This window comes from Typopeltis vanoorti, chromosome 1, assembly GCF_054136105.1.
Source record: "Typopeltis vanoorti isolate ZY-2024b chromosome 1, IOZ_Tvanoo_1.0, whole genome shotgun sequence".
Classification (NCBI taxonomy): Eukaryota; Metazoa; Arthropoda; class Arachnida; order Uropygi; family Thelyphonidae; genus Typopeltis; species Typopeltis vanoorti.
In genome coordinates, this window is record NC_143549.1 from 23,728,018 (window position 1) to 23,755,036 (window position 27,019).

General features: G+C 35.0%; 1 protein-coding gene across 1 annotated transcript in view; it reads right to left on the reverse strand.

Annotated features, from left to right (window-relative positions):
- The window catches only part of HUWE1 (HECT, UBA and WWE domain containing E3 ubiquitin protein ligase 1), a 1,068,888-nt gene that overhangs the window by 310,291 nt on the left and 731,578 nt on the right, over positions 1 to 27,019 (reverse strand). The window contains exon 72 of the mRNA XM_090396304.1: positions 19,648 to 19,781. Within this exon, the coding sequence (XP_090252430.1) occupies positions 19,648 to 19,781 (134 nt within the window). The remainder of the gene's footprint in view (positions 1 to 19,647; positions 19,782 to 27,019) is intronic.

Genomic DNA, 27,019 nt, shown 5'->3' on the forward strand with positions numbered 1-27,019 from the left:
TTGTTCAGATGGCTTCAGTTCTCATTCTCTTTTCACTTTGATCATTATGAATACAAGCGTAATGTAAACCACGTTGAACATAATTTACTGTAATGTTTTATTTTATTATGTAATTTCATGATGATTGGTTGATTTATGGTTTACTACACAAGGAGAGCAAGCATTATACTGCACCACATAAAAGGTTACATCAGTACACAAGGTACTCATAGTGATAAAGAGATAAGTTAGTAAATAAAATTTTATGTACAAAAAATTAAGCTAAGCAATGTAGTATCTGCACATAAGGAGAATGTATAATCGAATGTGTTTTATAAATTAATTTTTTGTAAAAAGTTAAAATGTCATGAAATTTGTATAAGATTGATACCATCTGATCGCGTATGTGGCTTTGCCAGAGGCACTTGTGTAGCTTGGAAGTAGTGAGTGCCATCTATGGTGCTAGATCACCCGAACAAAAGCGTCGTAAGTTCTATTCTAGTTACATACTACAGGAACTTTTACTAAGCCTTGCTGGCCGAGTGGTTAGCGTATCTGCTCTCCAGCCAAAAGGCTGCAAGTTCAAATCCTGCCATGAGCATGTTGGATATATGTGATTGTGATGGGCAGTAGATGGCACTGGTGTAGTTGCAGTTCTTTGCTGGATTGAGTGGTAGAGACAGTTGTAGAGTAGGTGCCCTCCCTCAATGAGTCAGTGGACTCCCTGGAGGTGTCAAGTAATAATAATAATAAATAAAAATTTCATTCCTCTCCCATATGAAGTGCTCAAACTCCATCAGAATATGAAATGTTAAACATGTTGCATTTTTTGCATATAGATGGGGCTTCACTCCTAAGGAAATACAAATGTGCAAGATGATTATGAGCTATGTGGATCTTAGCAATAACAACTACTACTATATTACTACTCTTCTGTTTCTACATTGACTAGATTGTAATTCAAGATTAACCTCATACAATTTGTTTGTCAGTGCTTCCTGCCAGGGTAATTAACTTTGATCTTCTAAATTGAATGTAGTCTGTATATGGGACTGTTAAATGGTATGATGAAAAAAAAGTATCAGCTGATCTAGCAGCTGCACATGTAGCCTAATGTGTATGGGAATCCAGTACAACCAAACATCAAAATTAAGGGACTTAATTTTGCACAACAGTTGTAAAACCTCACAAAGCATTGGATCTAGATTATACACAAGCTAGGTAATGGCCTGCAAAGAACTCGATGAGTCAGTATAAATTGCACTTTTGTAGCAGTTTTCTTTTATATTCACAAGTGCAAGCTGAATGGCATGTAACTTGATGTACAATTCCTGCAATCATGTGAGATCTGGTTGGAGAGAATGTCAGGAAACACAGCCAACAGAGGGACTCAGATCTGGAACCATCAGTGCAGAGGGCAAGAAATCAGAGTGAGTTGCTCTATGCACGAAACAATTCCAAGTAGACATATGGAGAAAGAAACTTCTATAATTCACAAAGTGAGAGATTGTAAGATGGATTGTAATCCTATGGGGAAATACTGCTATGTTTAGCAAAGGTAATGTTGTCAACATTCATGCCAATAGCTTGTACATCAAAGGGAAGTATGGCAATCTGACATGTGAGAGTTTGTGCTTTCCAAAACAGAGAAAAGATACTAGACTACATGGGATGCTCTGGAAGAGACTTTATTTTTAGAGCACAATTAAGGAAACTGTTTCTGTCTAAGTGATAGAATCAGCTCATTTGATTCACCATGAAGACTTTGAGTGGGCAGTGTATGAAAGGCACAAGTAACTATTCACATACTCTGATGCTGGATGAAATCCAACCACTGAAGGTTATGCCACCATGCAGACCACAGACTTGAGATCCATAATTCAACTTGGAAGGTATAAGCACACAATAAAGATCGATCTGCAATCCATCCAGTAGAGGATATAATGCAGAGATTCTCTAAGTTGATGAGCATGTGCAAAGAATGCAAGTTTTCTGTCAAAGATGAGTCTCAAGAATCTGGCTCCTAATACTCCTGGAATAACAAATAGCTTGTTCTCTTCTTAACTCATGATCTGGATAAAGACCATTTTTTGGCAGATACACTTTTTTTCTGCTGAAAACCTGAATCCAATATGAGGCGCCAATCAAAAGATAGTCAGCTGATTGCAGAAGTTACCTTTCAATCCCATGTTACGAGCAGTGTCAGCAAATAGTAAAGTCATCGACATCTAGAGCAGTGGAAGAAAGCTGTTTAGTGACTCAATTTACTCCCACTTAAGACAGTCTTGGGGGAACATCCTCTTCTTGATAAAATGGCCAAGATGACATACTTCCCACTCAGACTTGGAACACTTGGCTAGAAGGAAAGTTTTTAATAAATACAGAAAGGCACCTCTGAGACCTATACATATTGGCCACTAAATTAGAAACCTTCACACAGATGAACGTAAATGTCACATATGCACACAGCATATATATATATACAAAATACTTGGATAGCATATGTCACCACATGTTCCATGCAACTATCTAAGAAGCCTGCTGAAAACAGGAGAGTTGAATGGTATCTCAAAACATGAGATATTGCAGGTGTTTAATTAGTGTAAAAATAACCACACTGCTTATCTAAGAGGCACAACTATGGTGCTAAGACAGTCTGTCAGGAATGAGATCACAAACATGAGAAGGCATGTACAAACAGAACTTTCTGCGTGTGCAGCAAATGACTGAAGCCCATGTCTCACTGAGCAATGCACAGAGAATCGAAGAGGATCAGCATTGGCAGTCACATGACTATATATCCAAATACAGTATTAAATAGTTTCTTAATTTAGAATTTCATGAGAGGAATGAAAATGAATTCACTGAGCTTCCTCAAGTAGCAAGTGACAGAAGGAACTCGAGGTCAAAGAGTGTCAGATTTGATTATAGTGACTAAAGTTCATTAATGTTCCATTCCAAAAAGGTTACATACAGAACTATAAAACAGGAAATTATGACCAACTGAGGAATATACTGAGTTCAGTGAAATGGGATTGTTTAAATGCATGGGAAGCATTTAAACAATACTTAAATGATGCAATATCAGAATGTGTCCCAAGAGTTCAAAGAATAAATAGGGTAGAAGTCAAAGGCATATGTAATCTTATTAAGCAAGAGATTCGTAAGAAAAGGATGATGTCGGTTATGAAAATTATAAGCAGCAGGCTAGAATAGTCAACTGTTGTACGGAAAGCAGAGTCTGAGTATGAAAAGAAACTGGCTCTGCATGCTAAAGACAACCCACAAGAATTCTATCGATATGCTGCAAGTAAAAGAATGAATATGAAAGAATAACTCTTCTAAATGCAGATGGCATGAGGATAACAGATGAAGAGGTTGTTCAACTAATGAGTGCCCATTGTGTTAAAAGCTATCAACCTCATGTATGCAACATTGAGCTCACTGTTACCACTTCAATGGATGAAGAAACCTATGTGTATGAGGAATCACACCTGTTGCACAGACTGAATAAGAATTCAGCAATAGGGACTAATGGAATATTAGCAGGTGTGCTAAAAGAGTGTTCCAGCTGAACTGGCTATTTCTTTGGACCACGCTATTTAATGAGTCTCAGAACAAGGAAGATTCTGCAGGAATGGAAAGAATGTATTGTAATTCCATTGCACAAGGGTGGTGCAAAGACTGATGCATCAGAGAGATGTAGCTATCAACCAATTAACATATCAGGAGTGGTAGTGAAGATTTTGGAAAAATTAATTAGGGCTTGCAATCAGAAATGGGTTGATAGTGAATCTCTACTTTGCAATTAGCAACATTGGTTTACTAAGGAAAGGTCATGTTTTAGCAAATTCCTCACATTCTATAACAATGTTACTATTGAACTTGACAAGGGAAATGGATACACCATGATACTTTGATTTTGCTAAGGCTTTTCACGGAGCATGGTAGACTTTTGCTTAATTGGAGAATATGAGTTTGGCTTATAGAATATTAACGTGGATAAGAGGATGGCTGACTGACATCAAAAATTGGTATATTGGGGATATGAGTCTGCAAGATTTAAAGACCAGGGGTGTACCACAAGGATCAATGCTTGATCCACTGTTATTCAATCTGTACATTAATGATATTGGGAAGGATATTACAAGTGACATACAGTTATTTCCTGATAATCTAAAATAAGTAGGGTAATCATGAATCCTGCTGTTATGTAGTACTTGCAGAATGATTTGAATAGGCCAGAATTGTGGGCATGGGAAAATGGATGTCAGTAAATGTAAAGTCATTCACTCTTGCATGATTAGATATCCAATGTCGTATTATATTGGTGGGATTATGCTAGAAACAACTGATGAGGTATGGAATTGCAATGATGTAACAAATGTTCACATGTAAAGATAAAGTCGTCATTTTGTCTTTTTACAAGGCCTTGATAAGCCCTCAGTAGGACTAGTGTTCACAGGTCTGGTGTTTTGGTTTCGTTGTGATTCTGATATAGTGGAGAGTGCAAAGGAGAGTGTTAAAAATTATATCAGGATTGTGGAATACTGATTATGATGACATATTGAAATTTGCAGACACTAGCAAACAGGAGAAAGAGAGGTGATATGAGTGAGACTTACAAACGCCTGAAAGAAGAGTCATACAGGATATCAGTTAATGGAATTTTTCCATTTATGGAGGGTGGGAAAAGACAAGAGGGTATCCTTGAAAGCTGAGAAGGAATGCTGGTAAGAAGGGGTGAGGGCTGGATTTTTTTCTCATAGGGTGGTGCATGATTGGAATGCACTGGATGTTGTGAGTGCAAGCAGTGTGAATGAATTCAAGAATAAGTATGATAGCTGGTGTTTCTGTGTGTGTATAGTATGTGGGCTCCCTTGATGAGTCCCTGACTTCCTGGAGGTCTCTCTTAATAATGATAATAATTCAGTGGCCAGTATGTGTACATCAGAGAGTACTTTTAATATGCTATATCTTCAGACTGTGCCATGAGCTTTTTCCATATTATTAAAAAAAAAAAAAAAAAAACACTGAAATCAGTTATTCTGGAATGCAGGGTTACAAAATCTGCATTATTGCTACTTTTGAATTGCCAGAAATTACCCACTACCTCCACAATTAACAAATGACCTGATTGTATGGCTCAAGCCCATTGGTAGAAAAGTTAAGCTACTGTTTTCTTCTTCTTTTTATTTTTTTTAATTATTAAAAATTCAGGAGGGTGAAGCTATTGCTGAGATTCTACCAAATTTTTTCCCAAAGTGTTTGCAATATCTTTGCAATCAGCAATACATACATTATGTTACAAGACAGAAAACAGTGTGCTTTTTTATCTATCTTTTATTAATTAATGATGTGTGAATTAGATCGAAGATGGTTTCTGACTCTGGGATATATATAAAATATCCCACTACGTGTTTTCATCTCTTTTGGTTGCTTGGCACACTAGGTTCCATTATGGCTTTGGATTATATGCAAATATAATTTTTTTTTGGAATTATGGCTATTGCTACCTAGACAATATGATCTGAGACACACTTCACTGCTTCCTTCATAGATGTTTGACGGACTGCATTAACATTACATTTTGCAAAATGACATTATTATATGGACACATCCATGGAGCCTGATGACTCATTGCAATCTATCCTCACAGGGAACATTCCACAGGCCACTCACTATCTTGGTCAGTCGTCTCTGAATCCTGTCCACTGCTTCCTCATCACCAAGAAACCCAGGGGGACCAGACTTGAGCACAGTAATCCAGATCTGGGCTTATCAAGGCCTTATAAAGAGGAATAACGTCCTCAATTCTATTCTAAGCCATCGACATTTGCTACGTTCTTGTCACCTAACAGACACTCACTTTCAAAACACTTAATACATATTCTCTGTCCCATTTCAATTTCTTTCCACATGTTTAGTTTTCTCATTGAATACATTTCACACACACTGCACTGAATAAAACCCTGCAATTCAAATCACCCAACAATTTGGATTTTCCACCAATGTTCATTGCACTGGTGCCATGCCAACAATATCACAATATAAATGTTATAGTAAATACTCTATTCACAATATAACCTTGAATCAATTAATTCCATTTCACATGACTGTATAGCATATATATGTGCTAAGTTATTTATTTGCTTTAAAAATGATCCTTGAATCTTCCACTTATAGATGGCATGAGTAGAATTTTCAAGTAGAAAAAAGTCATTAACCATACTGCAGTTTTACTCACTGAGTACTGTTGCGTGATGCAAGATATGTGAATCTGATGACTTATTCCTGGACCCTTATCACATGGGTATCCAACGTAGGAGAACATGGTTCCCTGTGAAGACAGTGTAAATAATAGGAAGATGATTGCATAATGAGTAGTGAAAAATGTATTATTACAGAATATGAGTGGGTAGGCATATGGAAGAAGGTATTGGTACTATTATTAAGAGAAAGGGGTCACGAATGTCAAGCATTTGCTCAATGATACAACCTTGTGCTGGCACTACATAACAATGTGTCCATTAAAGTTACCCATAAGAAGTATTAGCTGAGGCAGTTGCAATATAAGGATTATCAGATTTTATCTTGTTTACTCACAACCCAGTTGTAAATAAATTGAACACACTGAAATAAGAAATCTCACTGATAGGCAAATCTGCTCAATTAGCAATCTTCAGCTTAAGCAACCTTACAAACAACAGTAAAATGCCTTAAAATCTTAACTGGATTTTAAGTATATTTCCTGTGGACAGAAACAGAAGAGTGTTTCTACAGTAGAACCTCGATATCAATATTTTTCTAAAACCAATGACAGTTTCACTGAAAAATTTTTCTTATTGTATCTACTTTGTAGCCTTGTTCAATTCGAGATATTGAGAGATTACTTATGTCAACCTTATATTTATTTATTGGTTTGGGAAGTATGGATGGTCAGTGACTATCCCCTCTTCAGGAAAAATGTTTAATACATCATCTAAAGTGTCAGGATCATTTGATGAGTTTAGTTTACTTCAGTGGTTGGGGGAAGAGTTTATCATTCTCCAGAAAGAAGCCAGCACACTGTTGCTAACTAGTACACTCTTGTACAACTTTCAAGGAGTAACATCTTTTTTTTTTCCTTGTTTAGTAGCATACTTGAAAATCTCATTTACCAGAAGACATAATGGAATATCTTGGTTGTGGGAGAGAACTGTCAGACTAGGTAGTTCAACACATATGAAAGATGGAAAAATTACATGTGAATAATAGTTTACATTTCATTGAAAGTGTAAAGGGTTTGAATGTTCTTAGTCTGTTCACCAATGACCCTATGGATCTTATTCAAAAACTTTCTGCAGAGACTATTCAAGCATTGCATGGAAAACACTTTCTTCACATTAAAGGATAAATACTAGAGAATTTTGGAAAGAATGCTATTGAAAATTATCATAAAATACCAAAAACCTGGCTGTTATATCAAGAACATTTTTGCTATTTGGTTGGGAATGACAGATGACTTAAGTAAAAGATTATCTCAACAGCTTACATCCAAACATAAAATTCACCCTTGAACTGGACATTTCCCCAAAATTACCATTCCTTGATATCCTACTCAAAGCAAATCAAAAAAGATTGATCTTTTCAGTATACAGAAAACCTACTACAAATGGAAAATTTTACATGTTACATTACACGAGTCTACTACATTTCCAGTACATCAGAAAAAAGGAGTGAAGATGAATCCTACCTGGGTACAAAGCAAAGGTAATTAACAAAATTCTTGATGTCTCCAACAGTTCCTTTAAATAAACAACATTTAAAAAATGCACTCACTTTACACTACACCAGTATGTTACATATAAAGTTGCAACAAAAAATTGTAGTCACTTTAAAGTTGTGACTACAATGTTAAAGTAGCTTTTTTTTTTGCATATGTACAAGTTTTCGAATTTCTTACATCCACCAAAGCTTCTACATCCTCCCTTGAAAAAATGAGGATGTTACAAAATTCACTGCTCCTGTAGCATTTGTTATGTAGGCCAGATGGGACAGATACATGTCTGAACACATAAAAGACACTGAGAAGAGAATACAGCACAAATCAGAATTAGCTTTCCACAAAGCATAGGCCACCCACCAGATAGTTTAAGTAAGAAATAGAAATATCACATATTGATCTTGATTGTTTTACAAGAAAGTTTCAAGTAGCTGAAGAATTAGTCCATATCCCTACTCTGTAATAAAAACCAAGGTTTAGTTCTACACTAAGTTGGTCTGCTTTCATAAAAAAATCTAATTACAGACCTAGGATGACATATGTCATTCCAAGGAATGTGATAGCAACGACTAGCATTGTTCCAATGCATAAATTAATATAACAGTTTGTTATGAGTAATTAATTTTTTCTAGATTTTTATACAAAGTTTGTACTTCTGATAAAAGTCCAATGACTTAGGAAATTCATTATATCGTTTATTTTAATAATCCTGTTTTATTAAAAAAAGTGGTCTCAATACTGCAAATTTAATGAAGAGTTACTAAACCCTAGAAATATTTGTACTCAAATATATATTCTGCCCTACTGGCATTCATCTCACACCAAATGGTTAGAAAACAGTCTCTCTCCAGTCCTCTCTTAAAGATGCAGTATCCCTTACATTTTTACAGGTATGACACTATCTTGATTTAACTTAAATGAATAATTCAAGTTAAGTGATGCCAAAAGCCTCCCACTGTGTTGCTTCTGTAACTATTTGAAACTACATACTTAAATATGTAGGGTGCTTAAGGGTCAAAGCTGTATAACTGAGAAGAAATCTCCACATAGCCTTTAAAAGGAATGCAGAGAACCAACCATGGCTTCTGACCTAATGTCCAATCCTCACCTTCTCGTGGTGCACCCTGTTGGGTATCTACTTGGATGCTGAATGAACGAGGATGGGCTGGCAATTTGGGATTTAGCCGACCAAATTGTATTCTTATTGGTTAAATCAAAATAAAAAATGATGGTACAACATGACAAAATTTCATGCCGGCTGGGGCATCGCCCAATTAAACAAGGCCACCGTTGTATTCGCCAGGGAACCAGAGCGAACAGTGAAAAGTCAGCTACTGGAACAAATCTGAAAACAAACCCCAACTCAACATCACCAGAGTTAAAGATCGGTACTATCAATGTAAGAAGCCTGAATGGCAAAGAAATGGAGCTAGCTGATGAATTAGATAACTACCAGATCGACATAATAGCAGTGACTGAAACAAAAAAGACCAAAACTGGTGAGATCTTTCTGAGCAATAAATACAAAATGTTATATTCAGGCAATGACAATCAAGGAAAAGGAGTAGCCATAGTATTCAACACAAAATACGAGGCTAATCTTCTTGAATGGCAGTCAGTCTCAAGTAGAGTAATGTGGGCAAATATGAGAATGGGGAACTGGACAATGAGACTTATTTGTGCCTAGGGTCCCACAGAAGGTTCTACTAAGGTAGAAGTCGGGGAATTTTTTGAGGCTCTAAAGAAAGCTACGACACAATGAAAAAGGAAAAGTTGGTCCTTGTTGGATCTAAATACCACAGTAGGAAGTGATTGTCAGACATACAAAAATGTTTTCGGAAAATTTGGAGAAAAGAGCAAAGCTAATAATAATGGCAAATATCTGTTGGAATTCTGCTCAGGACATGGACTGGTTATTACTAACACCATGTTCCAACATAAAAATGTGCACAAATTCACATGGAGAGAAGAGGCTAGGAATAAGAAAAGTCTCATTGACTATGTTATTGTTGATAGTGATGTTTTCTCCCTGGTGGAGGTCACCAGACTGTACAGAGGATTTGAAATTGGAAGTGATCACTATTTAGTCTTGAGCAGGATAAAATTGAATTTCATATCCTTACATGTTATTCATTTTCTATTGAAAATGAATAACATGTAAGAAAGTTTTAAAGCAAATAAAAGTTGAGCAGCTCTCAGATGTGAACTATAGACTAAAATACACAAAGATTATTGAAGAAAAAATGAAAGAGTTTGAGAACATTAATCAAACCTTGGAAATTCAGTGGCAATCTCTGAAGAAAATATTGATCGATTCTGCCAGAGAGGCATGTGGTAAGGTTGTCTGCAAGGATTTAAAAAAAAAAAAAAATCAGAACTCCCTGGAGGACACAGGAAATTAAAGAGGCAGTGAAGGAAAAGAAGAAAACATATCAAAAGTTCCTGTCAAATAAGTCAGCTTTTGCTCTTAGAGAATATAGAGACAAATGCAAGAATGCTAAACACTGTGTAAAACTAGAAATACACTTATATTAATACAGACCAGTATTTTACAAATAAACATTTATTAAAACCTACCAGTTTCGCCAGCAAACTGTCTGGCTTTTTCAAGGTATTACGGAGATATGAAAGTAAATGCAAATTAAAAGGAACATAAAAAACTTTGTAAACCAAACTAGTATCTATAGTTACACGTTTCGCGTGACAAAGATGGCTTATTGTTCTTATTCATTATCACGCATGCGTGTTTGTTGTAGACTTGTAATGTGATTACTGGCTAGCTGTAGTTCAGATTGATTGAGAGAGAGAGTATCAAGTTTTTCCACGAACTGTTGAGAATTATACCCTGATTTCTGTTGAGGTTTCCGCCGATTATTAGTACTATTGTGGCTTCCTTAAATACACGATGCCTGTAGTCGTCATCGAGATATGGCATGGAGCTGTTTTGCCAATCTATCGTGTGGTTAGACGTGCAGAAATGATGTGCTAAGCCGGAAGAAATGCTTCTGTTGTGGTTTACATCACCAACATGTTCTTTTTGTCTAATTTCTAAACTTTGTGAAGTTTGTCCAATGTAGGCAAGACCACAGGAGCAGGGAATGTAATATACTCCTGGATATTTGTAGAACGGAACTTTATCTTTTGGAGATCCTAAAACTTGTCTGATGTTGGTGGTTGGTTTGAAGACCACTCTGATGGTGTTGGCTCTTAGTATTCTTGCTATTTGATAAGAAATTGACTTGATGAAAGGTATCACTACAGTAGAAACGTGCTGACGGTGGGATTCTTCTCGTCTGGGGTTGTCATTGTATAGATATTTTTTGATGATGTTTTGAGGGTATCCATTTTGTGATAATGTGTTGGCTATTAGTGAGAGTTCATTCTGTGTATCCTCCTCTTCTGATATAAACTTTTTGGCTCTATGTTTCAACATGTGGATAATACTCAGTTTGTGTGACTTGTGATGGTTTGAAGTATAGTGAAGATATCTTCCAGTATCTGTGGGCTTTCTGTAAATGGATAATTTGACACTGTTAGGTTTTTTTTTTATCAAAATATCTAAAAAATGCAGTTGGTTGTTGTTTTCTACTTCCAGAGTGAATTTTATCTTGCTATGTATTGAGTTGATTTTATCCACAAACGATTTAAGGTTGTCTAAGCTGTCTTGCCATATGATGAATATATCATCCACATATCTCCACCATGTAGATGGTTTCGGAGAGATTGCAGAGAGAAGTGATTTTCAATTTGTCAAATCATAACCTCACAAGAAATGAATCTGATATTCTAAAAAAAAGTTTTAATTTCGCGATTACACCCCAAAACATTCCTAAAATGGATTTTATGTGTGGAATTGAAAAAGTCCTATATCCACTACCATAAAAAGTTGCAGACACTATTAGATTCAAAAGTACAATAATCCTAGCCAAAGCAAAACAACCTGTTCTCAACATGTCTCCTTATGAAAGAAAGGCAATTCTCAACTTGAAGAAAAATAAAGATATCATTATTACAAAAGCTGATAAAGGAAATTCTACAGTTATCCTCAACTCTAAAGATTATTATGATAAGTTAAACATATTACTATCAGACACCTCAACTTATAAAATCCTAGATAGAGACCCCACAATTAAAAATCATAACGAAACAAACCAACTAATCAGAAATTGTAACAATTGGCCAGAAGAAGTGAAGAGAACACTAAAATCCTCACATCCTATCACCTCAAGACTATATGGAACACCTAAAATACATAAACAGGATATACCTCTCCGTCCAATAGTTGATGGAAGATCATCACCAACCTACTTTTTGGCAAAACATCTTGCAAACTTATTAAATAATAAAATACGATCATCAGAATCCTATATCAAGAATAGTCAACATTTTGTTAATAAACTCCAAGCCATTACGATTGCACCAACTGACATGCTAGCCAGCCTAGATGTTGTATCCCTTTTCACCAATGTTCCAGTAGAAGAGGTAATAAACATCATCCAAGACCTCTTTCCTCTAGACATCACACAGATGTTTAGACACTGCCTTCAATCTAATTTCTTCAAAGTTAACAACACCATATACCAACAATTAGAAGGCCTAGCAATGGGAAGCCCACTATCACCATCTTGTGCAGACCTTTTCATGGAAAAACTTGAAAAAGAAATTCTCTCTGCAATCTCTCCGAAACCATCTACATGGTGGAGATATGTGGATGATATATTCATCATATGGCAAGACAGCTTAGACAACCTTAAATCGTTTGTGGATAAAATCATGGTGGAGATATGTGGATGATATATTCATCATATGGCAAGACAGCTTAGACAACCTTAAATCGTTTGTGGATAAAATCAACTCAATACATAGCAAGATAAAATTCACTCTGGAAGAAGAAAACAACAACCAACTGCATTTTTTAGATATTTTGATAAAAAAACAACCTAACAGTGTCAAATTATCCATTTACAGAAAGCCCACAGATACTGGAAGATATCTTCACTACACTTCAAACCATCACAAGTCACACAAACTGAGTATTATCCACATGTTGAAACATAGAGCCAAAAAGTTTATATCAGAAGAGGAGGATACACAGAATGAACTCTCACTAATAGCCAACACATTATCACAAAATGGATACCCTCAAAACATCATCAAAAAATATCTATACAATGACAACCCCAGACAAGAAGAATCCCACCGTCAGCACGTTTCTACTGTAGTGATACCTTTCATCAAGTCAATTTCTTATCAAATAGCAAGAATACTAAGAGCCAACACCATCAGAGTGGTCTTCAAACCAACCACCAACATCAGACAAGTTTTAGGATCTCCAAAAGATAAAGTTCCGTTCTACAAATATCCAGGAGTATATTACATTCCCTGCTCCTGTGGTCTTGCCTACATTGGACAAACTTCACAAAGTTTAGAAATTAGACAAAAAGAACATGTTGGTGATGTAAACCACAACAGAAGCATTTCTTCCGGCTTAGCACATCATTTCTGCACGTCTAACCACACGATAGATTGGCAAAACAGCTCCATGCCATATCTCGATGACGACTACAGGCATCGTGTATTTAAGGAAGCCACAATAGTACTAATAATCGGCGGAAACCTCAACAGAAATCAGGGTATAATTCTCAACAGTTCGTGGAAAAACTTGATACTCTCTCTCTCTCTCAATCAATCTGAACTACAGCTAGCCAGTAATCATATTACAAGTCTACAACAAACACGCATGCATGATAATGAATAAGAACAATAAGCCATCTTTGTCACGCGAAACGTGTAACTATAGATACTAGTTTGGTTTACAACATTTTTTATGTTCCTTTTAATTTGCATTTACTTTCATATCTCCGTAATACCTTGAAAAAGCCAGACAGTTTGCTGGCGAAACTGGTAGGTTTTAATAAATGTTTATTTGTAAAATACTGGTCTGTATTAATAAAAGTGTATTTCTATCTATAAAAACGACCAAAATGTATACCTTGAACTGTGTAAAACTAGCAATACAAAAGTCATGGGAGGACTTTGGTAAGAATATAGAAAATAAATATCAAGAAGGTGGCAAAATATTCTGGAGATTGTTGAAGCTTAGGAATGTTGGAAAGAGTGCCGTAAAAGGAGTTAGAGATGATCAAGGTGACATGAAAATGGGAGACAAAGATATCCTTGAAGTGTGGAGTAATTACTTTGATAAACTGCTAAATGAAACAAGCAGTGATGACAGCACAGTGGTAAAAAACACTACCCAGACATGCAGTCAGGAATACATATCCATAGTAGAAAAAGCCATCAAAGGCTTGAAATGTGGATAGGCAGCAGGAGTAGATGATATTCAACCAGAAATGAAGTATGGTGGTATAAGTCTTACGGTGGCTGCACTGCATAGTTCAGAAAGCCTGGACAGAGGGACGAATTCCCGATGATAGGAGTAGAGCTCTCATAGTACCCATATATAAAAAGGGAAATAAAACAATGTGAGAATTACAGAGGTATTCCCCTACTGAGTGTTACTGGCAAGATCTATGCAAGTATACTTGAGAAACAGTTTGAGAAGAATTGCGGAAAAAAGCTTGGTGAAGAACAAGCTGGATTCAGGCCAAATAGAGGCTGTCAGGATCAGATCTTCACTTTACGACAAATAGTCGAGAAAGCATGGGAATATAATAAAGATCTGTATTTAAGTTTTGTCGATTTGGAAAAGGCATATGACAAGGTGCCAAGAGAGAAGCTATTCAATACGCTACAGTTATATGGTGTCAATGGGGCATGATATCAAGCAATACTTAGTTTGTATTTGAGTTGTAAGTCAGCAGTTAGAATTGAATGAAGTACAGGAAGATGGTTTAATGTTAAATATGTGAGACAAGGATATACATTATCCCCTCTGTTATTCATTATCTATATGGATCATATTATGAAGTGGTAATAAACATGATATCAAAATTGGAGATGTTAATGTCAGCTCTTTGCTTTATGCAGATGATGTTATACTTCTAAATAAATCTGGTACAAGTTTGCAAGATTCCCTGACTAAATTGAATAGCTGTTGTTATAGACATGGTATGAAGGTCAGCAATAAAAAGACAAAGACAATGAAAATAGGCAGAATCATTGAAAATGTCAACTGTGTTGTGAATGGAGAACCTGTGGAACAAGTGAAACATTTCAGTTACTTAGGCATGATTTTTACTGAATTTGATAAATTAAATATAGAAATAGACAACAGAATTAGCAAAGCTGGTATGGTAGGAAGTCAAATGAATAAATTCATATGGAATAAGAGAGAAATTAGTCAGAACACTAAATTAGCTGTATACAAGACAGTGTTCAAACCAGTTTTAACTTATGGATCTGAGAGCTGGGTCAGAAGTAAAACATTTGAACAAAGATTAGAGACAGCAGATATGAGAGGCCTGAGAAAGATTATAGGCGTGAACAGATGGCATCAATGGCAATATCATATTAAAAACGAGGATATTAGGAAAGAACTTGACATTGTCAGCATCCAGGAATGAGTTAGCAAAGCTAATCTCAGGTGGTATGGTCACTTAAACAGAATGGGCGAAGAAGATTAGCAAAACAAGTGTTTTCTGCCAGGTTGGCAGCAAAACGACCCAGAGGAAGACCAAGATATAGGTGGATTGATACGGTACAAAGTGCCTTAGATGATAGAAATATAAGATCTGATAATGTTGGAGTCTTGATAAGTAACAGACTAATTTGGAGGAAAATTATAAATAGGAAGTTAGTAATGATGTAATTTTTTTCATGTCGTACTATCATATCCTGTACACCCCTTGAGGCTACATGGCAGGAATTTGATGATGATGATACTTAAATATGTCTTTTTTTTGGTTTATGCTCCCTTTTCATCATGGTGTGTTGAAGAGCATGGAGAGGATTTTTAATTTACTGATTTCAGCATATTATTTAGCATTTGGCAAATGAAGTACAATAACATAATAAAAAACATATGAACATGAATATAATACAAAAACTACAATTGTATGTCTAAGCTTCTGACCCATTCTAGTGCTGATGGTAGTAGTGCAGTTTGGAGAAAATCAGATTAGTCACTTTGATTAGCAAGCAGGCTGCATTAAGTGGTGATGTGACAAACTGTTTAGGAGCACTGCATTGATTGGCTCAGATGAATCCTATTCAGGGCATCCATGTCTTATGTAAAGTTCAAGAACAGAAGATTGGTTATTAATACCTCCAAACCACATTGTAGTTGAGGATCATCAGTGTTTGAATCATACCACATTCTCTTTCTTCTCTGAGATGAAATTATTTGGAATGAAGTTTTACGTTTCATATATTGAGCATTAAGATGTTATAACAAAGCATAGCGCACTTTAACTGTGTATTTCTACACTCTAGCTCCAAATATCCTTTTCTTGAATGCAAACAATGTCAAGTTCCTTCACATGTCTTCATTTTTAATATGATTCTGCCATTCATGCCATCTTATCCAGGTTCCTAATTTTTCTAAGATACCTAGGTATTATCAACTTTAATGTTATAGTTTTAACCCTTTAATACATAATTACTACAGCTTTAATGAACCATATACTTAACTGTACCAACAGAACATTGTTGCTAGTGTGTGATCTTTCATTTATTAAGTTAGAAATTAAGCTGTTCTGGTAGGTTACTACAAAATAAAATAGGTTTGTAATTATATGATGATGAGCTTGTCTACCCACTACAGGGTGAAGGCCTCTCCCATTGCGGGAGGATTGGGTTTACTACTCCCATGGTGACCCAGTCCATCTTGGGGGAGTGTTTATTCACTTGTCTGAATGAATATGGAAGGCAATCACAAACATCCATGCCAATGGTGGGATTCAAACCTGCAGCGTCTTGGCTGGAGAGTGGATATGCTAACCACTTGGCCAACCAGGCTGGTTAAACAATATTACTATTAAATGCTAAATTATATATAATAATAAAAATATAAAATAAAAATAAGACTTTTTTATTTTTAGCTAACAAACCCTTCTTGCCATGTAAAAAATTTGCACATTTCAGAATCCCCATTCCCATTTTTAACATCCCAAAAAAGTCAATAGAGTTCTATAACACAATAAGTGATGTTCTGTTTTTTTTTCTTTGTTTAAAAATTTATTTTTATTACATAAAGCTATTCAATTTTGTCTATTCTGCCTGTAGCTACTCACTAGCTGGCAAAATCTACTTGCCACGAGCAAGTGCATCTGTCTAGCCTTCTCCATAGCTAAAATCATTACATCACACAGATGGAAATGAGAGAAGAGACATTCTCAAATTACAGTGGATCCACTGTAATTTGCTTAGCACAAAGGAGAAAAATTATCCTCAAATGTTAACATCTTAAAAGTTGGCTAGTGAGGGAGAGCAATTATACTTTTACTCCCAAATTCACTATAGCAAACATGCACTCATGAAATAACGTTATGTTTTTTCTTGCTTAATGGATTAAAGAAATGGTTATACAATGCAACAGATCACTTAACTGTAAAGTTTACAGTAAAATCTTGAATAAAAGATATTGAAATATTGCAAACAATCTACTCTCAGAGGAACAAAATGGTTTTGGACATGGAAGATCATGTATAGACAATATTTATGTGGAAAAACAAATTACTGAAAAAAGATGAGAATTTAATTTAGAGACTCATATGGCCTTTATAGATTATGAGAATGCTTTTGATAAAATACACAGAGAAAAACTATGTAATATAATGAAAAAACACGGATATCCATTACATTTGGTACAAGCTATACAAAATTTATATAAAAGGTACAAAAACACAGTTGCAGTTAGGTAATAAATTAACAGAATAGATTGAAATAAATCAGGGTGTCAGATAGGGATGCAGCTTATCTCCAACAACTGATCAGATTATTAAAATGTGGAAAACAACAATTAAACAAGGTATCCAATTAACTAGAACTGATATCAATATAATGCTGTATACAGATAATCAGATTATACACCCAATTCTCCATTTACATGGTAGACTGGTTCCAGAAAAAAACGTGTAAAAAATACTGTGTGTATGAAAAAAATAGAAGAATGGTCCCAGATGTGAAACCCAATACGAATAATAAGTTATTTTCAAATAAAACATTATGAAAATCATTGAATAAAACTATTTAATTTTAATGGAATATTTTTTTTTTAAATACTTATTTAAAGTACATACAAGTATCTTTCTTAAAGAAAATAGTGTGTCACTAATAAAACAGAAATTTGAAAAGGCTCAAATACACCACACATATGGTTATTAGTTAAATTTTATTTGCCATCACTTTCTGACAGTAGCCACATTCTTTTGTGTGAGACTGGAATGAAATCACTTCCATCACTTGAAACACTTTGGCCTTCCTGTTCATACTGAAACAGTGAAATGTTCTCTTCAGTAAAAAGAACTAAATTAACATTCATTTCCAATAATTCTGAAGGTTTGATTTTTTTTTTTTTTTACCACAAACTCTATAATTGAGATTCCGTTTTGACTAGATCTTTGTATAATTTTTCACATTGCACCATATATGACGTCAGTTCGCATTTAAATTGTTCATCTCGTTCAGCATTTGGATCATGTGTAAGAAAATGACTTTGCAATTTACTAGCCATTTGAAGCCCTTCTTTAATTAATCTTGCAATGAGTGGGATCTCTTCATCATCAATTTTTTCTTTTCATCGAGATTCTCAAGGACAGCTATTATTTCATCATCACTAATAGCCTTGTCAAACATCAATTCTTCAATATCTGCAGACGAAAAATCATCAAATCCTTCTCTGCCAACTGCATGTACTAATTTGATGACATTGGGATATTCAGTTGAATGCAAAGGTATGATGGCGTTTTGCTTTTTCACACATGGCCAAGTAGTTTTTCGGCATGCATTTAAAGCTGATAGTTTCAATTCTGATATTGCCAACTGAGCAAGTTTGATGCAATCCAAAATAGAAAATTTCTTCCACACATCAATAACTGTCAGTAAATTATCTTTATCTAATTTATCCAAACTGTATTGGAATGTTTTTCTTATGTAGTAAGTTTTGAAGGTAGTGATAACACCCCAGTCTAGTGGATGTATTAAGGATGTTGTATTAGGTAGCAGAAAACACAAACTCCACATTCGGGTGTTCTAAAACAGGATGCCCAGGAGCATTGCCTATAATCAATAACACTTTAAAGTCCAGATTGTTTTCCATCAAATAGTGTTTAATTTCTAGAACAAAACACTGATGGAACCATTCATTAAAAATTTCTTTTGTAACCCAACCTTTTTTGTTTGCCTTCCAGTGCACTGGTAACATGTTAAAATCCACACCTTTCATTGCCTGTGGTCTTAGGGATCGATTAATGAGTAATGGTTTTAATATATGATCTCCTGAAGCATTGCTGCAAAATAATAGGATCCTTAGCTGCTTTAAAAGCCACCAATTATGATTTTAATTGGTATTATTATAATGTTAAGGTCCGCATGGTTAGCCTAGTGGCTTTGCACTTCACAACCACATGACTGGGGAAGGAGTGTCCCAGGTTCGATTCTCGTTGAAGATGTGAGGAATTTGAGGATCTTCCTCAGCCATAGCCGAGTTAGCGGGTCTTGGGCGTGGGCAATAGGGTTTTTTCCCCATCAGTTTATCTGGCGTTTTTCATCCCACAAACAGGCCCTACAAACATATGCCTATACAGCCAAAAATATACCCCCCCCTTAGCGACAGGTCGGTTGGGAGTGTTACTAACAAGTAGTCGCATCTAAGTAACACGCGGACCCTGCAGAGGAAGCGGGAATAACGCGTAGTGAAAGAAGAAGATTATTATAATGTTAAGAAATAAAAATTTTATTTTCACTCCATTTATTGATCATTCCACAGAATGAAGTCATACCTGTGAACCTGAGACACTGAGGTATCAGATGATAAATGAGTCTTCAGTGTAGATTTTTTGTTACGATAATGAGAATCAGCTATGCTTTCTGTAGGACGGCATTCTTTGGTTCTTTCCAGTATGGACAACAGAGACTGCAAAATATATTATACAAACATAAATAAACATAAACAAACAAAAATTAACATATTAATGATAAAGGCATTAATGTATGATAATCTAAAGCTTCTCTTTTCATTCTATCCACTGTAAAAGGTCATTGCAGAGTCATTCTCTGAAACTGCTTTCTTTTAAATAACATTCTTAGAAACATAAAACTGAATAAGTAACCTAAAAATTAACTCCTTGATATCTTTTAAACTGGACAGAGCACTAAATACATACTTAAGGGAAACATCCTGTAATCTACTGGGATACAAAGGCTAGATAGATAATTCACCATCTGCTGAAGAAACCAAACCTGATACTCTGCTAAGCAATATCAAGCCTCAAATAAAGAAGAAGAGGCATTTGTCTAGTCTGAATTTTATTAATACAAGGACAACCAAAACCATATTGTGCCATACCAGAGCATAGCAATGTGAGATTTAGAAAATCTTATGTACATATAAGGAAATAAAGGAGGAAAAAATGAGAAACCAGAATATAGATACATTTATTATCAGATGTAATGCTACAAATTAACTGTAAAAAATTATCTGCACTTTAAGCCTGATAAGATCTGTTGCAATATATAAATATGATGCAGAAGTATATGATATGCACCACTCTTCAGTTATGTGGTGGCACTTCAGCAGAATGCAACATATGGTAAATGAGCATTACAGTGCTAACACATAAGCAGGTTGTCTGCAGGAGCTAAGTCAGGGGAGTAACAAGGATGGGTGAGTATTGCAACCTGCTTGTAAAATCTACCATCAGCAGAATATCACCATCCTTTTAGGTATTTAGCTACTGGCCTATTTCTTGCCACATTCCATCTTTTTCTTAGTCATTAAATTGCTTAGAACACAAAGGCCACATCAACAAGTAGAGCAAGCAACTCATTTGCATAATGTAAAAATTAAATACTCATAAAAATAATACAAGATGCAGTTGGATCTGGAATGCATTAAGGATCGGAAGTTTGAACATTCATTCCTTAAATCAAAAACAAGAATTGAATTGGATAAGCAAAATATAAAAATAGCTCGTCAGGAAAAAAAAAAAGTAAAGGAATCCATAAATTAAATAACTATCACTTTTTTTATTATTTATTTTATTAGTGGTGTAGAGAAACAAGGAATAGCTAAAGCTGATGTGGGAATAATAATAAAGGGGATTTTCAAAATGAAATAAAAGAATGGAAATGCATAACTGAAAGGAAATCGAAAATAAAAATAAAATTTAAAACTCTAAAGATAATCAGTGCCTGTAGCTCTGAAGAAGGATAACTAATAACAGAAATGGAAAAATTCTATGAAATGTTATAAAAAAATAAATAAAAAAAAGTAGAATTAATAATACTAGCAGGAGACCTATATATAAGGATTGGAAAGTGTCTAATTTTAGGTACATATAAAAGATTCAATGAAACAAATAACTCAAATGGAATAAATAATATATTCTTTAATCACAAAAGTCAACAGAAAATAATGTGGAGAATGACACGGGACATAACCACCATAGATTATATAATAACAAATAGAACAGTAAAATCAGATCAAATACTGGATATAAGAGTTCTAACATCTGCAGACACTGGAAGTGGTCATGAACTACTGATTGGGAAGTTTAGATTCCAACAAAATATAAAGTAAAAAACAGACACAAGAAGATAAAGTTACTTGACTAAAATAGATTAAAAGAGCAATTCCAAAAATATTTTATTGGTTGAAGAAGATACAGACTGGGAAAAATTCAAAATGAACATTCAAGAATCATATGAAGAATTGGGAGAAAAAAAACTTGGAAAATACAAAACAAGATGGACTCCTTGGTGTATTGAAGAAATAAAAGCACTATCAGAAACCAAGAAAACTGCATTTAAAAAACATTTAAAAGATAAAACACCCAAACATGAAAAAATTAACAAAATAAGACTCAAAGCAAAAATATGGGGAAGGTTATTCTAAACAACTGGAACATGACTTTCATGGAATAGAGAAACAAGTATGGAGAATGAGAGAAAGAGAATAAAGAGAAAACTATTTTACCAAATTACATGCTGGCAAAGAAGAAACATATATGACTCAAATACCAACAGCCAGAAAAAAAAGATGAAATTGAAATACATAATAATTTAATAGAATTAGGCATCTCAAAATTGGGAAACAGGAAATCATCTGGAACTGATGGAATTTATAATGAAATGCTAAAATATGAGGGTAAAGAAATGGTTGAAAAAATAAGAAACGTAAAAGTATCTTTGAGAAAAGACAGCTTCCCAATAAATGGAGAATGAATATTACAATACCAATATTGAAAAAGGAATTTTCGTTCCCATGTGTTTATCGACGACAAGACTTCCGACATCACAACACTCTTTGCAGCCCAACATTTTATTGTTGACATACAGACACTTGTTTATCTCGCAGAAGTCGTTTTTCTGCAAAAATGCCCAACATTCGGGCCAATCATTATCAGAAGCTGCTTCCTTTTGACCATGTGGATCTTCGTCTTGGTTTCGTGATCCTCTTCACCAAGTGTATTTTCGGTGCTAGTTTTCTGTTTTACAGGATCACAAGTAGATTCGACAATTTCTGCTTCTTCATCCTTACTTTTTTTCTCATTAGCATGAAGTAACTACTTATTTTACTCATTTTGAACAATGATTGCGCTGATTTAACTTAGATTAATTCAAAACTCACGTGAACACCCGCCTGTTGCAGTGTGAATATGGAATTGATCAACCGATATTGGAAGCAATCGGAAGTGAACACAACTTCCTGTTTCCGGTTATGTACCAACCTATGAAATAAGAGAGCAGGGTACCAACTTATGAGTAATCAAAACTGAAATTTCAATTCGTGAACACAGTACCACCTACTAGGATATTTATAATACATTTTGCTGTCAATAAATTGGAAATTTTTAAAACTTAAGAAAAGCACTGCTTTAATCTCATCATCAAATTCTTGCAATTTTCCTCCAAATAAGTCTATTACTTGTCAAGACTCCAATATTATCATTATCAGATTTTATATTTCTATCGTCTAAGGCACATTGTATCGTATCAATCCGCCTATATCTTGGTCTTCCTCTGGGTCGTTTTCCTGCAAACCTGGCAGAAAACACTTGTTTAGCTAATCTTTCCTTGCCCATTCTGTTTAATTGACCATACCACCTGAGATTAGCTCTGCTAACGCATTCCTGGATGCTGACAATGTCAAGTTCTTTCCTAATAACCTCATTTTTAATCTGATATTGGCATTGATGCCATCTATTCATGCCTCTAATCTTTCTCAGGACTCTCATATCTGCAGTCTCTAGTCTTTGGTCAAGTGTTTTACTTCTCACCCAGCTCTCAGATCCAAAAGTTAAAACTTATGGATCTGAGAGCTGGGTGAGAAGTCTTGCATACAGCTAATTTAATGTTCTGACTAATTTCTCTCTTATTCCATATGAATTTATTCACTTGATTTCCTACCATACCAGCTTTGTTGATTCTGTTGTCTATTTCCATATTTAATCTACCATCCTCACCAAAAATCGTGCCTAAGTAGCTGAAATGTTTTACTTGTTCCACAGGTTCCCCGTTCACAACACAGTTGACATTTTCAACAATTCTGTCTATTTTCCTTTTCTTTGTCTTGTTACTGCTGGCATTCATACCGTATCTATTACAATGGCAATTCATTTCAGTCAGGGAATCTTGCAGACTTGTAGTGGATTTATTTAGAAGTATAACATCATCTGCATAAAGTAAAGAGCTGGGATTAATATTTCGAATTTTGATATATTAGGATTAATACCACTTAACTCCATAATGTGATCCATATAGATAATGAATAACAGAGGGGATAATGTACATCCTTGTCTCACACCAGATCATACACCAAACCATCTTCCTGTACACAATTCAATTCTAACTGCCAACTTACAATTCAAATATAGACTAAGTATTGCTTGATATAATGCCCAATTGACACCATATAAATGTAGCATATTGAATAGCTCCTCTCTTGGCACCTTGTCATATGCCTTTTCCAAATCGACAAAACTTAAATACAGATCTTTGTTGTATTCCCATGCTTTCTCGACTATTTGTCGTAAAGTGAAGATCTGATCCTGATAGCCTCTATTTGGCATGAATCCAGCTTGTTCTTCACCAAACTTCTCATCCACAATTCTTCTCAACCGTTTCTCAAGTATACTTGCATAGATCTTGCCAAGAACACTCATTAGGGAAATACCTCTGTAATTCTCATATTCAGTTTTATTTCACTTTTTACTATTAGAGCTCTACTCCAATCATCGGGAATTGGTCCCTCCGTCCAGGCTTTCCGAACTATGCAGTGCAGCCACTATAAGATTTTTAAATCACCGTACTTCAGCATTTCTGGTAGAATATCATCTACTCTTGCTGCCTTTCCACATTTCAAGCCTTTGATGGGTTTTTCTACTTCAAATATGGATATGTTTTCCTGACTGTATGCTTGTTGAGCATTTTTGTTTCATTTAGCAATTTCTCGTTTTACAGCACTCTGTCCTCCATTTCTAAGCTTCTTCCACCCTCCAGATTATCTTACCACCTTCTTGATATTTATTTTGTATGTTCTTGCCAAAGTTCTCCAATGACTTGTTTAGCTAGTTTTACACAGCGATTCACTTTCTTACCTTTGTCTCTGTATTCTCTAAGGGTAAAAGCTGACTTATTTGCCAGGAACTTTTGATATGCTTTCTTCTTTTCCTTCACTGCCTCTTTAACTTCCTGTGTCCACCATGGAGTCCTGATTTTTCTATCCTTACAGACAAGCTCACAATATGCCTCTCTGGCTGAATCAATCAGGGTTTTCTTCAAGGCTTGCTACTGAATCTCCAAGGTTTGGTTCCTGAACTCTTTCATTTTTTCTTCAATAATCTTTGTGTATGTTACTCTACAGTTCACATCTGAGAGCTGCTCAACTTTTATGCGCTTTAAAACTTTCTTACGTGTTATTCTTTTCAATATGAAATTCAATTTTATCCTGCTCAAGACTAAATAGTGATCACTTCCAATTTCAAATCCTCTGTACACTCTGGACCAGGGAGAAAACCTGGTCCAGAGTGTACAGGGAGAAGACATCACTATCAACAATAACATTGCCAATGAGACTTTTCTTATTCCTTGCCTCTTCTCTCCATGTGAGAGAAGTGGCAAGGAATAAGTGACAAGGGACAAGAACAAGAATTTGTGCACATTTTTATGTTGGAACATGGTGTTAGTAATAACCAGTCCATGTCCTGAGCAGAAATCCAACAGGTATTTGCCGTTATTATTAGCTTTGCTCTTTTCTCAAAATTTCCTCAAAATATTTTTTTTGTATGTCTGACAATCACTTCCTACTCTGCTATTTAGATCTCCAACAAGGACCAACTTTTCCTTTTTCATTGTGTCAGTTGATTTTTATAAAGCATCAAAGAATTCCTCCACTTCTACCTTAGTAGAACCTTCTGTGGAACAATAGGGACAAATAAGTCTCTTTGTCAAGTTCCCCATTCTCATATTTGCCCACATCACTCTACTTGAGACTGCCTGCCATTCAAGATGATTAGCCTCATATTTTGTGTTGAATACTATGGCTACTCCCTTTCCTTGGTTGTCATTGCCTGAATATAACATTTTGTATTTATTGCTCAGAAAGATCTCACCAGTTTTGGTCTTTTTTGTTTCAGTCACCCCTGTTATGTCGATCTGGTACTTATCTAATTCCTCAGCTAGCTCCATTTCTTTGCCATTCAGGCTTCTTATGTTGATAGTACCGATCTCTAACTCTGGCGATGTAGAGTTGGGGTGTTTTCAGATTTGTTCCAGTAGCTGACTTTTCGCTGTTCGCCCTGGCGAAAACAACGGGGGCCTTGTTTAGCCGGGCGATGCCCCAGCCGGCATGAAATTTTGTCATGTTGTGCCATCATTTTTTATTTTGGTTTAACCAGTAAGAATTCAATTTTGTCGGCTAAATCCCAAATCGCCAGCCCATTCTCGTTAGTTCAGTATTCAGTATCGTGGTGCACCCCAACAGGGTGTACCAAGCGAAGGTGAGGTCAGAAACCCTGGTCGGTTCTCCACATTCCTTTAAAAGCTATGTGGAGGTCTCCTCTCAGTTATACAGCTTTGCCCCTTAAGCACCCCTGCTTTAATCTCTACTGATGCTATTATTTTTGTTATAAAGCAAATGACAGAAAAAGCAATAAAATATAACAAACCAATATTTATCTGTATTTCATTGAATACAGAATCAGATTATAGAATGTCTTGAAAGTACTAGCACTAAGAAAGATACCACTGCAAGCCACAGAAATAATCAGATACATACAAAAAAAAAAAAAAAACGAATATGTAATATCAGAACACAAATTCACAAAAAATCTCTATAAGGAAAGGGAATAGACAAGCTGATTCTTTAAGTCCATGTTTCTATAGCATAATCATGAATGAAAAAATTAATAAAGAAAATTTACTTTTGGTTGGATATGCAGATGATGTAGCATTACTTGCAGAGAATGATCTCCAAAAGCAATTATTTGAACTCCAACAGATATGCAAAAAGTTTTAACATACAAATATCAACAAAGAAATCAAAAACAATGGTAACTGCAAAAGAATCAATCAGATATAAATCAGAACTAAATGGAAAAATACTGGAACAAGTAATGAAATTTAAAAATCTAGGAATAACTGCAAAAAGTAAAATATAACACTGGATGAAATAGAAGAACAATCTCTGAAGGCTAACAAAATATCAAACAAAAGAAAGAGAATATATGAATGCTGACCAATGATGACATACATATAAGGAACAAGAGAAACATCAAAAATACAATATTTGAAACAAAGACAAAAAAAAAAAAAAAAAAAAGAAAAAAAAAGTTAATACAAAATTTGATAGAATAAAAAATGAAAAGATTTTTCATTTTTTAAAACATTATGAAGAATGTCAACTACAGCCCTTAAATGGATAAAAAAAGATTTGAATGGAATCAACATGTTAAATGATCAACCCCAAAAAGAATAGCTAAACTAGCAAGAGACTGGAAACCAAAAAAAAAAAAAAAAGGTAGAACAGGAAAGCAATGGATACACTGTCTGCAAAGTATAACTGATCAAAAGAGATCATCACTAAAAAACACATGTACTAACCACAGTGATAAGTTTTAATATGTAAATATTTCATTCCAAGTATCTCGGAAC